The sequence below is a fragment of the Glycine max genome, chromosome 16 (genome assembly GCF_000004515.6).
Source record: "Glycine max cultivar Williams 82 chromosome 16, Glycine_max_v4.0, whole genome shotgun sequence".
NCBI classification, from domain to species: Eukaryota; Viridiplantae; Streptophyta; class Magnoliopsida; order Fabales; family Fabaceae; genus Glycine; species Glycine max.
The window spans coordinates 36,798,002-36,811,491 of NC_038252.2; the positions used below are offsets into that span (position 1 = coordinate 36,798,002).

The 13,490-nt window shown below is 29.4% G+C and overlaps 2 protein-coding genes across 5 annotated transcripts; one reads left to right on the top strand and one right to left on the bottom strand.

Moving 5' to 3' along the window:
• Positions 1-775: 775 nt before the first annotated feature.
• On the top strand, positions 776-4,008 carry LOC100804275 (pentatricopeptide repeat-containing protein At3g62890). Of its 4 annotated transcripts, none has more exons than XR_005889080.1 (3): positions 776-1,819; positions 1,982-3,553; positions 3,828-4,008. XR_005889080.1 is itself a non-coding variant. In XM_041010635.1 (3 exons), exons 1-2 carry the CDS (start codon positions 1,145-1,147, stop codon positions 3,176-3,178), a joined length of 1,872 nt encoding a protein of 623 aa, XP_040866569.1. In that variant the 5' UTR covers positions 776-1,144; the 3' UTR covers positions 3,179-3,215; positions 3,828-4,008. The 4 variants fall into 4 exon arrangements, 2 of the variants coding, with proteins under 2 accessions (XP_040866569.1, XP_040866568.1); XR_005889081.1 differs by having other exon boundaries at positions 1,982-3,307; positions 3,419-4,008; XM_041010635.1 differs by having other exon boundaries at positions 1,982-3,215.
• A 459-nt stretch (positions 4,009-4,467) lies between these two features.
• HIR4 (hypersensitive-induced response protein 4-like) lies at positions 4,468-6,615 on the bottom strand. The gene is made up of 5 exons (NM_001254549.1): positions 6,421-6,615; positions 6,148-6,268; positions 5,960-6,051; positions 5,379-5,475; positions 4,468-4,841 (listed from the first exon to the last, which is right to left on the bottom strand). Exons 1-5 carry the CDS (start codon positions 6,613-6,615, stop codon positions 4,468-4,470), a joined length of 879 nt encoding a protein of 292 aa, NP_001241478.1.
• Between the last annotated feature and the right edge of the window lie 6,875 nt (positions 6,616-13,490).

Genomic DNA, 13,490 nt, shown 5'->3' on the forward strand with positions numbered 1-13,490 from the left:
CACACATGAAACATTAATAGTTTAAGAAACTATATTGATAGAAAAAATCTTAAGTAGTTAACATGCAGTTGCAATGAATATATCCTATCAATTCTTTGGGCCAATTGTGTTTTTTTTTTCCGGTAGTTTATACTCATAACGCAGTTTCTGTTATTATTAACAATACGCAATAACATCTAAAAGCTTCTTGCATGTTTTGATAACATGTCAATTACATACATTTATCCTAGTTTTCACGTCAATTTTAACAAAAAAACACAAAAGTCATGTGTTATTGCTTCCATGTTACGCACATAATCCTGTGGTCATTTAACAATCTATCAACGAGTTTAAAGACTCTTTTATGCTGAAGACGTTGAGTTCTTTCTTTTATATTTAGAAAAGAAAGAGACAACAACAACAAGGTCAAACATTGAAAGTATATTAATCTTGAGCATTGTGTCTAACATAAAGTCAACATGTCAAGTACAAAACTATAAAATTCTACCCACAGAAATGGAATGCTATGTACTCTATCAATACCCAACACATTTTCTCTTAGCATTAAAATTGAATTATCTTAGTGTGAAAATGAAACCCACCAAATAGAGAATTAAATCTACACATTTAGTAAATTTCTCCAATAAGAAAGTGTATTAAAAAAAGTAGAATTTAAATTTTTTGTTTTATATTATTAATCAATCATAAATTATCTTTGATATAATTTTTAAAATAATTTATAAAAATCAGAAAATTTATCATATATATTTTTTGTAATTGGATAATACTATAAAAATCTTTTCTACTTAGTGCATAAGCTATTTACTAAAAAAAAAAGTATTAGAAAGTGTGATACTAATATTTCTCAATATTTTTTTACTATCTCTTCAATAAGTATTCCTTAAGCCCTAGTATAATTAGAGCCCATAATATAGCCCATGTAATTTGCCAATAGGCAAAAGGGCCAAGACTATTCATAGCAGGCTCAAGTTGTGACAAGAAGCTTGGGCTATCTGTCGATTGTGTAAGTTGAAATCAGTATTACTTGATTCAGGACATTTTTATTTTTATTTTTATTTTTTATGTTTTACCAAAATAACATAACCCACACCTTTTCAAAACATATTCAGCAAAAAAAAAAAAAAAAGAAGCACCTTTTCAAAACATGATGCGGTTCTACACAACCTCTGCAAAACCTTTTCATTCTGACCACTATAGTAGACTTGTCTCTTTGATTGACTCATGCAAATCAATGCAACAAATTAAGCAAACCCATGCGCAATTAATAACCACAGCTCTAATCTCACACCCTGTTTCAGCCAACAAGCTCCTCAAGCTTGCTGCTTGTGCTTCTCTTTCTTATGCCCACAAACTGTTTGATCAAATTCCTCAACCGGACTTGTTCATTTATAACACCATGATAAAAGCACATTCTTTGTCACCCCATTCCTGCCACAATTCCCTCATAGTGTTCCGCTCGCTAACTCAGGATTTGGGCCTTTTCCCAAATCGATATAGCTTTGTATTTGCTTTCAGTGCTTGTGGCAATGGGTTGGGCGTGCAGGAGGGAGAGCAGGTTCGCATTCATGCTGTGAAAGTTGGTTTGGAGAACAATGTGTTTGTTGTGAATGCCTTGATTGGTATGTATGGGAAGTGGGGACTTGTTGGGGAGAGCCAGAAGGTATTTCAATGGGCTGTGGATAGAGACCTGTATTCTTGGAACACCTTGATTGCTGCCTATGTTGGATCCGGTAACATGAGTCTAGCTAAGGAATTATTTGATGGAATGCGAGAAAGAGATGTTGTGTCATGGAGTACTATAATAGCTGGTTATGTTCAGGTATTGGTGGATTGGAAAGTAAAAAAAATAATGACACATTTTACATGGTTGCTTTGTTCCTTTGAAGTGGACATTTCACTAGTATGCTGATGAAAGTATATCATATTTGTTGTATTTAATTGTTAATGTACTCTGTCTGAAGTTACTTCATGCTTACTATAGGTTGGTTGTTTCATGGAGGCTTTGGATTTCTTCCACAAGATGTTGCAAATAGGTCCCAAGCCAAATGAATATACCCTTGTAAGTGCTCTTGCAGCCTGTTCAAATCTAGTAGCATTGGATCAAGGAAAGTGGATCCATGCTTACATTGGGAAGGGTGAGATTAAGATGAATGAGAGGCTTCTTGCTAGCATCATTGACATGTATGCAAAGTGCGGAGAGATAGAATCAGCATCAAGAGTTTTCTTTGAACACAAGGTAAAGCAAAAAGTTTGGCTCTGGAATGCCATGATTGGTGGGTTTGCGATGCATGGAATGCCCAACGAGGCCATAAATGTGTTTGAACAAATGAAGGTTGAAAAAATATCTCCTAATAAAGTCACATTCATTGCCTTATTGAATGCTTGTAGTCATGGCTATATGGTTGAGGAGGGGAAATTATATTTCAGATTGATGGTTAGTGATTATGCAATTACCCCAGAAATAGAGCATTATGGATGCATGGTAGATCTACTTAGTCGTTCTGGTCTCTTGAAAGAGGCTGAAGACATGATTTCAAGTATGCCTATGGCTCCAGATGTTGCAATCTGGGGAGCACTGTTGAATGCGTGTAGAATCTATAAAGATATGGAGCGGGGATATAGAATAGGCAGGATCATTAAAGGCATGGATCCTAACCATATAGGCTGTCATGTTCTATTGAGTAATATATATTCTACATCTGGGAGATGGAATGAAGCAAGAATTCTGAGAGAGAAGAATGAAATCAGTAGGGATAGAAAAAAGATTCCTGGTTGCAGCTCAATTGAATTGAAGGGAACGTTCCATCAATTCCTTGTTGGAGATCAATCCCATCCTCAAAGTAGGGAGATTTATTCATTTTTGGATGAGATGACAACTAAGTTGAAGAGTGCTGGGTATGTTCCTGAGTTAGGGGAACTTTTGCATGATATTGATGATGAGGAAGATAAAGAGACTGCTCTGTCTGTACACAGTGAGAAATTGGCTATTGCTTTTGGATTGATGAACACAGCAAATGGAACTCCAATTCGCATTGTGAAGAATTTAAGAGTATGCGGGGATTGTCATCAGGCAACAAAATTCATCTCCAAGGTTTACAACAGAGTAATTATAGTTAGAGACAGAACAAGGTATCACCACTTCGAAGATGGAATCTGCTCTTGCAAAGACTATTGGTAGATAAGGAAACTGCTACATATGTCTCATAAGTATCAAGGTGCTTGTTTTCTTATTTGCCCTCCTTTGACACAAAGGAGCATTTTTAATTATATGGCAAACTCATTCACATATTGAGTTGGCTAGACAAAGGTATGCATTTGATTAGAGGCTATTAGCTAGTGCAGAAGATAATTGAACAGTTCGGCAATTGGCTTATTAAGGGTTTCTCTTGCTTTTTATGCTTTTGTCTGATTCTTGAAGAATGCCCTCTATGGTTGCGTCAATTCTTCACAACTTCACATAATGGCTGTTGCCTGAGGTTTCTACACTTCATTTTCTATTATGCACATATACTGAACAACCAATAGCTTGGTTGTGCTAGCTCAAGTTTGAAGGGTAAATTTCTGTATAACTCTTGTTGACATCTTGTAGAGGTTCCATTTTCCCAAAATCTTTTATTCTGATCTAAATATGTACCAATAGATTTTTCTGTGAGGTTATTTCCTCAAACCAACATTATTTCAGCTTTATCATATTTTCGTGGTTGTATTGAGCAACATTTACGTATGACTGGTAAAGTTTTGTCCACATCGTATTACATGAAACTAAGCTGTAGTTTTCCAAAAATATTCATTACCTTAATTGTCATTTTTGACATTGGAGTTTTCAGGTATTCGAGCATGTTACAGACTGGAGAGCGAGCAACTCAGAATTTTGTACAAAATAGATGCAGACATTGGAAACTACATATGGGATGATTGACTTGCTACGACACCTATTTTAATATTGTTTGTGATGTTTAAATATTATACGACATTGAAAATTATGAAATAGAAACCAATTGTTGAAAATCTTGTTATAAAGCTCTACTGTTTTATACATTTAAGGAATAATATTCTTGTATCCACTCTTTTTATTCCGTGAATCTGGAAAATAGAACTGAAACTGTTTCCAACTTATAAATTGAAAACACGCATTCCAACCTTAACAATGTCGGGCACCACATACTACTTGGGTTTGTTCACATGTCTATACTCCATAAAACAGAAAAGCAAAAAAAACTAGATTTTTTTCCTCTTCCTATAAAGCAAATTGCATATCATCTTTTGAATTTCTGACATATAGCATGACTAGAAAGATTATTTAATACGACTGAAAAACATCTTATATTACAACTTCCAACTGAACAAAACTTTTCTTCCACAAAATTTAGCAGAAACATATTACATACACAAGTAATAAAACTAGAATATCATTGTGTGTGTGTGTGTGACAGAGAGAGATATACTTTCTAAGGCAATATTACAAAATCACTCCTCCACATTTACTTGAGCACTGGCTGCTTCCATCAGTCCATTGCGTATCTGCTCACCAATATCCCTAACGTGGCCAGGTCCATGGGGTATAAAAACAGTGGTATTCTTTGATGAATTCCCAAGGTCTTTGATTGTGTCAAAGTACTGAGTAATCATGATAAGATCCATCACCTCCTTAGCGTTAGTGCCTTCTACCTTGTGAGAGAAATTGAGGATGTTCTCTCTCAAACCATCTGTGATAGCTTGTCGCTGCCTTGCTACACCAACCCCACCCAAATACTTGGCTTCAGCTTCGGCCTCTGCTTTTTTAACTAGCAAAATCTTTTCAGCTTCTCCTTTGTACTGACTAGCAAGTTGCATCCTTTGAGCTGTAAAATAAAATCAATCCTCAATAAACAGTAAATACGATTGCATACAGTCTTGACCCACTAATGTTTGGATTGGTGGAAAAGGGTGGAATGGAGGGAAATGGAATATAATGACATTATGTTCCATTGTTATAATTGATCAAGTGTAGATGAAATATAATGAAGACTTGTGAAATTTCTTTCATCTTTTCATTGTTTACCTTCATTTTTCTTTCCCCCCTCCAATTGTGGAGGAATGAGATGGAATGGGAATTTTGTTCTATTCCATCATAACATCTCCAAACAATGAAATGGAAATTTTATTCCAATATGTTCCATTTCATTTTGATTCATTTTATTCCATTCCATCTCTTTCCATCAATTTAAACAAAACTTTATTCAAGGGTAAATACACTTTTATAATATTTGCTCGCTTTAGAGACAAACACACCTATGGGGAGTATTTTCAGAGGGAGAAACTATGATATGCATACGGACATGTTACTGCTTGATATTGCCATTAAAAAAAAGCTCTAAAAATCGTGTAGTATATATTACCTGCATTGATCTCATTCATTGCCTTACGCACAGCAGGATCAGGTATAATATCAACCATGAGTATGTGCTCTATACTATATCCATATTCTCCCATCACCTGATACATGAAATTCAGGAGATAAATAATCAAGCATAAATGAACAAGCACAAGGCAATCTTGCTCATCATCATATTTCAAAACAAATACAACAACAATAACAAAAGTTTCATCCCACTATGTGAGGTCCAGCTACACGAATCACATGACATCATTGTGCTATGTTAAAAACCAATTTTCAGGAATATTATTTAAGACGAGGTCCCTTTTAACAATTTCCTCCAAAGTCCTTCTTAGTCCACCCCCCCCTCCCCCAACCCTTTTCACAACACGAGGCTGTCTACTCTCTTCACCAGTACTTCAAAACAGATGCTTTTAACATGAACTCTTTTACATGTGCAACCAACAAGCTAGTATAATTTTAAAAGGAAATGAAATAATTTGATATTTTGTGAACAACAACTAATACTAAGCTTCTCTTCACTTTTCTTACATATTTAATTCAAGAATGCCAGAACTTACTTAAATAAAAGAAGTAAGATACCTTTTCAAGTTCCTCCAAGACAGCTTTGGCAACCTCACCCTTCTGCTCAAACAGCTCGTCCAAGTTCATTCTCGGAACAATAGCACGAGTCACTGAAACACAAAACCAAGCCACACAACACATAATTAAAACAAGAAATCAAAATTGGCATAACTGTGTACAAAAAAGAAGCGTTAACAAAACACTACCATCAAAAACATAAGCCTGGATCTGCTCCTGAGGGTTTTGCAACTCATAGAAAGCATCATCAGCGTTTTCCTTAATCACTCGGTATTGAATCGAACACAGCAACTGCACAAACACATTGTCCTGCAAAACAATTCAAGATTTAAAAAAATCACTCACTGCTATTCTTTTCTCCATGACCATCACCATCATCGATTATTAAGAACCTGACAAATTATGATTAAGAACAGAATGTGACAAAATAAAAAGAATAAAGAAATTGAGAATTGAAATACCTTGGTTTTGGTTTCGATGCGGACATCGAGGGAGGAGATCCTGGTGGAGAGGATACCGGAGAGGCATTCGCCGGCGAGAGGGTTGAAAAAGTGGAAGCCGGGTTGGGCGAGGCGGTGGAAGCGACCCCACTGTTCGACGACGCCGACGCTGGATTGAGCAACGCAACCACAGAACAAGCAGAACGTGTTCCCCATCCTTCCTTTGCTTTTTGCTATTACAACCAATTACCCTTTTGAAATATCCTCTCTTTTTTTTCTTCTTCTGCAAACTAAATATATAATTTTTATTAAAATAACACGGTTTTGTCGTGTATTTTTCAAATACTTCCTTTATACTTTTAAATTGTTTTTTTAATTAAAGAAAAAAAGTAGTATATTTACATGATTATCCTTTTTTAAATGAGTTTACTGGATTACGTAACCACAAATATTTGCTGAATACGACAAGTTTAATGACTTTTAAATCATTATTATAATATTAATTACCATACTTGTAATAACAAGTTTATTGAACTTTAAACAATTATTACGTATATTAATTCAGATAATGTTTGATAAAATGATCTGAAAACTTAACTGAAAATTGAAAAATTAAAAAATTAACTTATTGAAGTATTTGGTAAAATAGTTGAAAATATAAAATTACATAAAAGCTATTAAATATAAAAATTAAAAAGGAAATTTAATAAATATTTAAAGATAAAAATTGAATAAATACAAAAAGTTAAAAAATAATATTTTAAAAAATGTTAAAAGCTATTATAAAATTTTTTTCACCAAACAATTAAATAAGTTTTCAACTAATAAAAAAATTAAAAATTAACCAAAATATATTCTCAGAACACACTCTAGATGAATTAGATTTATTTTATCAATTATCAAGCGATTTGCAACACAATTCACAGATCACAAGTACTACTTCATATAATATATTTACACACAAAATAATATATTTATTTAATAAATTAAGTGAACAAAAAATATTATATAACTTGAAATTATTTTCTACTGTGTTAATTGGTGTATCTTTGGGCTCCACGAATAATACACACCCAAACCCAATAGTGACGTGCAAGGCCCGTTAACTGTTCCTTTATGACCCAACGCACAACCTTTTACCTTTTTTTTATTAGCAATAAAAACTCTATTAAAAAGCACAAGAAGTGCAATAAAAACAAGATAAATACTAATCAGCGAACTAAAAACATTAATTAAAAAACTTAAAATAAAAATATTTTTTATTAAAAGAAAAAAAATTAAATTATTCATGATATTTTTTTTGCACTCTTCTTTAATTTACACAATAAATATTTTTTATTTTAATTTCTTATTTAATATCTTAAAAAAAAACTGATTAACAAGACACTAAAACCAAATACGTATAGGATTTACAAATTGACCCTATAAAAAGGAAATGAATCTTAATCTATAAACTAATCGCTGTATAAAATAAGATACATGACTCGACACTAAAACCAGCATAGTTGATAAGTGATTTGCTTGAGCTGAATCCCTTTCATTTTGTAAGAAGAAAAGATGAAAAAAATAGACTGAGCCTTTACTCTAATTTTTAAATGATTAACTTAGCTGATAAAAAAATATTGACGAATATCACAAGACATTTGTTTTTTTTACAGCATGTCCTAAGACATTTGTTAAGAAATCTAAATTGAATTTTTTTTTGTTGAAAAATATTATACTACACTTTCCTGTGATTTTTCATGCAATTTAAATAATATAAAACTTTTTATTTATTAATTCTTTAATCATGGTATTAAGAACACGATTAACAAAACCTTTTTTTTAATCAGAAAAAAAAAGAATGGTTTATATTGTCATTTAATTGCAAATCATTATACAAGATAAATTTTACAAGGACTAAAAGTAAAAAAATACTAAATTACAAGGATTTAAAAAATATTTAAACCTTAAATTAATTATAATTTTACTTGTATTTAATAACTATTTATGTTTGTATATATTAGTTTGCAGTAAAAAAAATGTTTGTATTAGTTTATTTATAAAAATGACTTTTTCTAAAGCAATTTATAAAAATGATTTGGTTGTACTTTTGATCCTCCTGTAAACTTCAATTCAAGATTTTGTTATTTTTTTAGCTTTTCTTTAATATACGAATTTATCTTCCTAATTTTTGAAATTAAGTATTTCTAGTCATGATGTTAACATGGTAGTACACATGGTGGAGGTGAGATTTGATCCCATGACATGTTACAATTTAAAATCACTAAATCTACCAATTCATTTGCCTTGATTTATAATAAAAACAATATTTATATATAGCATCATTTTAAAGTATTACAATTAAGCAAAATTAGTTTTTACTTAATACTAAATATTTATTATCTTAATTTTATAAATTAAAAATAATATAATGTTATAATATTAAAAGAAAAAATATAGCACAAATTATGTGATGGAATAGGAATAAAGAAATAGGAATGAAAATGGGACAGAATACAAGATGGAAGAGAAGACGATTGCATATTTATATTTGGATATGAAAATATATTAAAAGAAAAGACGATAAAATTAATGAAATTTTAAAATTATCCTTAAAATTGTACATTGTCAAACTAATGCAGTCCCTAAAGTTTAATAAATGGTTAACTTTATCCCTGAAATAAATAAACAGCAATGTTATAAAAGTACGCAGTCTATGCAACACGAAAAGTACGAAACACTATTTTACTAGTGATTAAATAAAAAGAAAAGATAAAAGATAAATTTGAAGGAAACGGATTACAGATCTTCATTTGAATTTTCGTATTTTCGTGCATAAAAGTTGTGGGGAATAATTGTGTATGTTCACAATTTAATTTATCATGCTAATAATTTTTGTAAAGAATTTTTCTTTTCTCTTATTATTATATTTATTATTTTATTAAATTATTAATTTGATAAGTCTTTTGATTAAAGTTAAAAATTTGTTATTATGGTAAAAATTATGGTAATGAAAAATAATTTTTTTATAAATTTAATCTAAATTATTCTTAATTATAGGATTATTGTGAGCAAGATATCAAAATATATATATATATATATATATATATATATATATATATATATATATATATAATATGGTCTTTATTAGAAAAAAAAATTAATAGACTTCATTATTAAATTATATGTATAGATGATGCACATGTGAATATTATTATTGGATTAACTTAATTGAGAAATTTCGATAGTTAATATTATCTTGATATGTTAGTAGAAATCTCTTTTAAGAATAAATTTAATAGTTTTTTTTGATATAAAATTATCATAATATTTAACAAGTTATTTATTATATTTGAATTTTGGACATCTAATGTCTTATATTAGGACACTAGTTGAATATTCTATAATTTTTTTTTACTTGCAATTCGGGAGTTAGTCCTTGCCTTGTTTAATTTAGAAAAAAGAATACATAAATCGAATAAGAAATCGAAAGAATTCACTGCCAATTCAAACGAAGAAAAAAATGATATACAAAACATGATTAAATACTTGTAGAATTAATGATTAATCAAAAAATAATTCACCCGTTCTTGATAATGAGTTTAAACTCTATAATATAATTATGACATTGGTCACAACAATTGAATGAAAGAAGAAAATAATTTTTTAAGTGTGTTAACTTATTAGAATTTGACAATAATATTATATCTTAGAGTTAATCTTGAGTTGTAAATAATGGAAGAAAATATTATATTATTCTTTTATAATGATATTATTTTATATTATGAAAATGTTAAGAAATGCTACTAAACACCTACCTTGATTATTAAACTAATTATAACTAATATATTACTGATTTAGTATTGAACTTATAGGGTCATATATAATCGAATATATCAATATTTACAAAAAAAAAATTATTTGATAATTAAATTAAAGAATTTAATTTAATCAAATAAATATTTTAGTGAATATTATTATATTTTTGCAAGCACCAAGAATATGATTAATATAAATCGACATTCTTTTTTTATAAATATAAAAGTTATCCACAAAATAAGAATAAGATTTTATTATTATATATCAAGATTAAATCATATAATTAACTACACGTGATTATTTAAGAATGATCTTTACCTTAAATCAAAACACCTCTTAACATAAATATATATGAAATTATCAAATCTCTCATTTTTTTAAAAATGTTTAAATACATATCTCTTATAAATAAAAGCATAGACTTAGTTTTTAGACATGAAAAGTAAAAAAAGATTTATTCTTCCCCTTATCAAAAAGTTGATACTATGATTTCAATGTGAATACACAATCTTTACAATATTAAAAATAAGATTTTATTGCTTAAAATATTGTTGTAATATATTTTAAATATAGATTCTTTTGTTACACGGCATACATTGTATAAACACCATTTTTTCTTTCACATGTTTCCTATTATCAAGCAATTTTCATAAATAAATTAACAAAATGATATTCATGACATTGAAACTATAATAGTTGATCAATTTGGTCCTTAAAAATAAAAGACTTAATGAAAATATTGATTATAAGATTAGATAATTACAAGATGAAAAATTAAGATTAGATAAACATATGACGAAATAAATATTAATTGCATATAGAAACTCAATCCCATTAACAATATTAAAACGTATCTTTTTTTCTCTCTTTTATTGGTACAATGTCCCAACTAATTAAGATCAAACAGATGCATGCATGCACGCATAATTTTCACGTGTAGTGGTAATGTCCCTACATTCACATGGATATCCATATGCATAACACCATTTTTTTTTTTTTGGGTGGTGCTATACGAACACCATTAATTATTTTTCAAGCACTATCATCTATATAAAAAAAAAATCTCGTTTTTCCTATTATATCATACTACCTAATACCTATCATAGTATCATGTCTATATTATTTTCTTTCTTTCTCTATGTGTCATTTAGCACCTTGGTGCCCATGAACTTCTTTATATATATATATATATATATATATATATATATATATATACTTTGTATGCTTAAAAGCCTTAGATTCGTACATAGAAAGACAGTGGTACAGTATAAAGTACCAGAAATTAAATTAAGCTTATAAATGAGGTATGCTCATCCATACGAACGTGCACCCAAAACCATCTACCAGAATCTATAGGCCCACAACTTGTTTATTTCTTGTATCTATATGCTGAATTTGCCTGCATCGTCACCATCTCAGAACCCTCATTCATTTCCCCCGCTTTGTTAATTCTATTATTGTAATCCAATTGGACCTTGCTAGGAAATGGGACATAGTTGAAGTTTTAACTTAGAAAAATCAAGAAAGAAAAAAAAGATTCAACACTAATTCCCACGAGGTCCACCAATTAATGAATTGCATCACCTTCCCCAGCAGAAACGGACAAATGTGAACCTTATATATAATCCAAAGAAATTAAAGACCATTAAACAGAAAATTTATTCATGTGGTTCCCTTTGTTAACAATGTTTTTGGTAGGGGAAGCAACTTGATGTGATCTAGATCTCTGTTTAGGCTTCCAGGAGCAGAAAGAATCAAAGGGGACTTGTTAATGTCCCATAGCCAGCTAATTTCACCCTCCAACAATTATGCAACCTTTGAATAGACTGTTTTTTTTTGTTGGTGTTGGCACGTCTTTAAGGTCTGCCTATTATATAATATGAATTTGTTTGCATGTGTACGTGTTTCTTTTGCTTAATATAGATAGATAAATAGATATGCGTTATATATTATTCAAATAATACTTTCTATATGTAATATATATATATATATATATATATATATATATATATATATATATATATATATATATATATATTCTCTTTGTATATATTTATATAATACTTTCTAATATTATATATCTCTATATCTATCTCTTTTCTTTGTAACTTGCACAAAATATCGTAAAAAATATTGAGTCATTTTGCCGGTACCTTTAGTTTGAAAAGCGCAACCGCGATATGTATAAACCGATTTTGCCCAAAAAAAAAAGTCGATCATTGAAGTTTAGAAGCAAAAAATAAGGGCAATTTTTATTTATTTATAATTTAGATCAATACAAAAGTTGCATGGCTTTTGAAAGTTAGGAGATTTTATCATCTTAATTCTTTTTGCCTTTAAATCTTCGGTTCATTAGAAAAAAAATAGATCATGATTAATACAAAATTCAATTGAAAGGTATATAAAATTTAAAAAAATTATTTCCATTAAAGATGAAACTCAAATAATACTGGAAAGATTCAATCTTAACTATGTATTAATCAATTGTCTCCTATCACCTGGTTATCATATTAATCCTTAAGTATTTCAAATTAGTCTTGAAAGATAAGAAAAATAATACCCAAATTCAGTCTTTTTGCATCATTGTTTTAGACTTCTTGAGAACAAATTTAATAATGTTTATAAATATCATTTAAAATGTAATTCTTTGAAAAAGCATTATTACAACTTGTATAATAAATGAGTCATGTTTAGATAAGTTTATCTATAAACATTTGTAGGAGAAGAAAATAAAAAAAATTACTTTTATAAGCTAAAATTAACTTATGAATAAATCAATTTATAGAGGGTTAATTACATGCAAATACTCTAACTTACAAACATCCAGGTTCAATCCATACAAGATACACTCTAAAAGATGAATGATAAACTTTTAAGTGAAATATATCAGAACTAGTTTCGTACTCAGCATGTATAAATGATTGAAGTTTGTAGAAATAATATCAAAATCTCACAAAAAGTAAGAGACTCTAATTTTGGTGGTTAAAAAAAATTCTTAACGCTCAAGTGAATAGAGAATTCAATATAGTCTACGTGTTATATGCCCGTATGTAAGATTTTTTTGGCTGAATGCCTGTACGCAAGATACACCTATATCACAGAAAACAAAACTTTATTAAAGAAGTTTTATATATATATTACTGATTTCATTATAAATTCATTTTTTTAATCTAATATTTTCCGTGTAGTGTTTGATAGCTACAAACTCAATACTGCACCTTAGCTCAACTGATCAAACTCAATAATTGAGGGTCCATTGTTTTAAAATTAAGTAAAATTCATTTTGAATT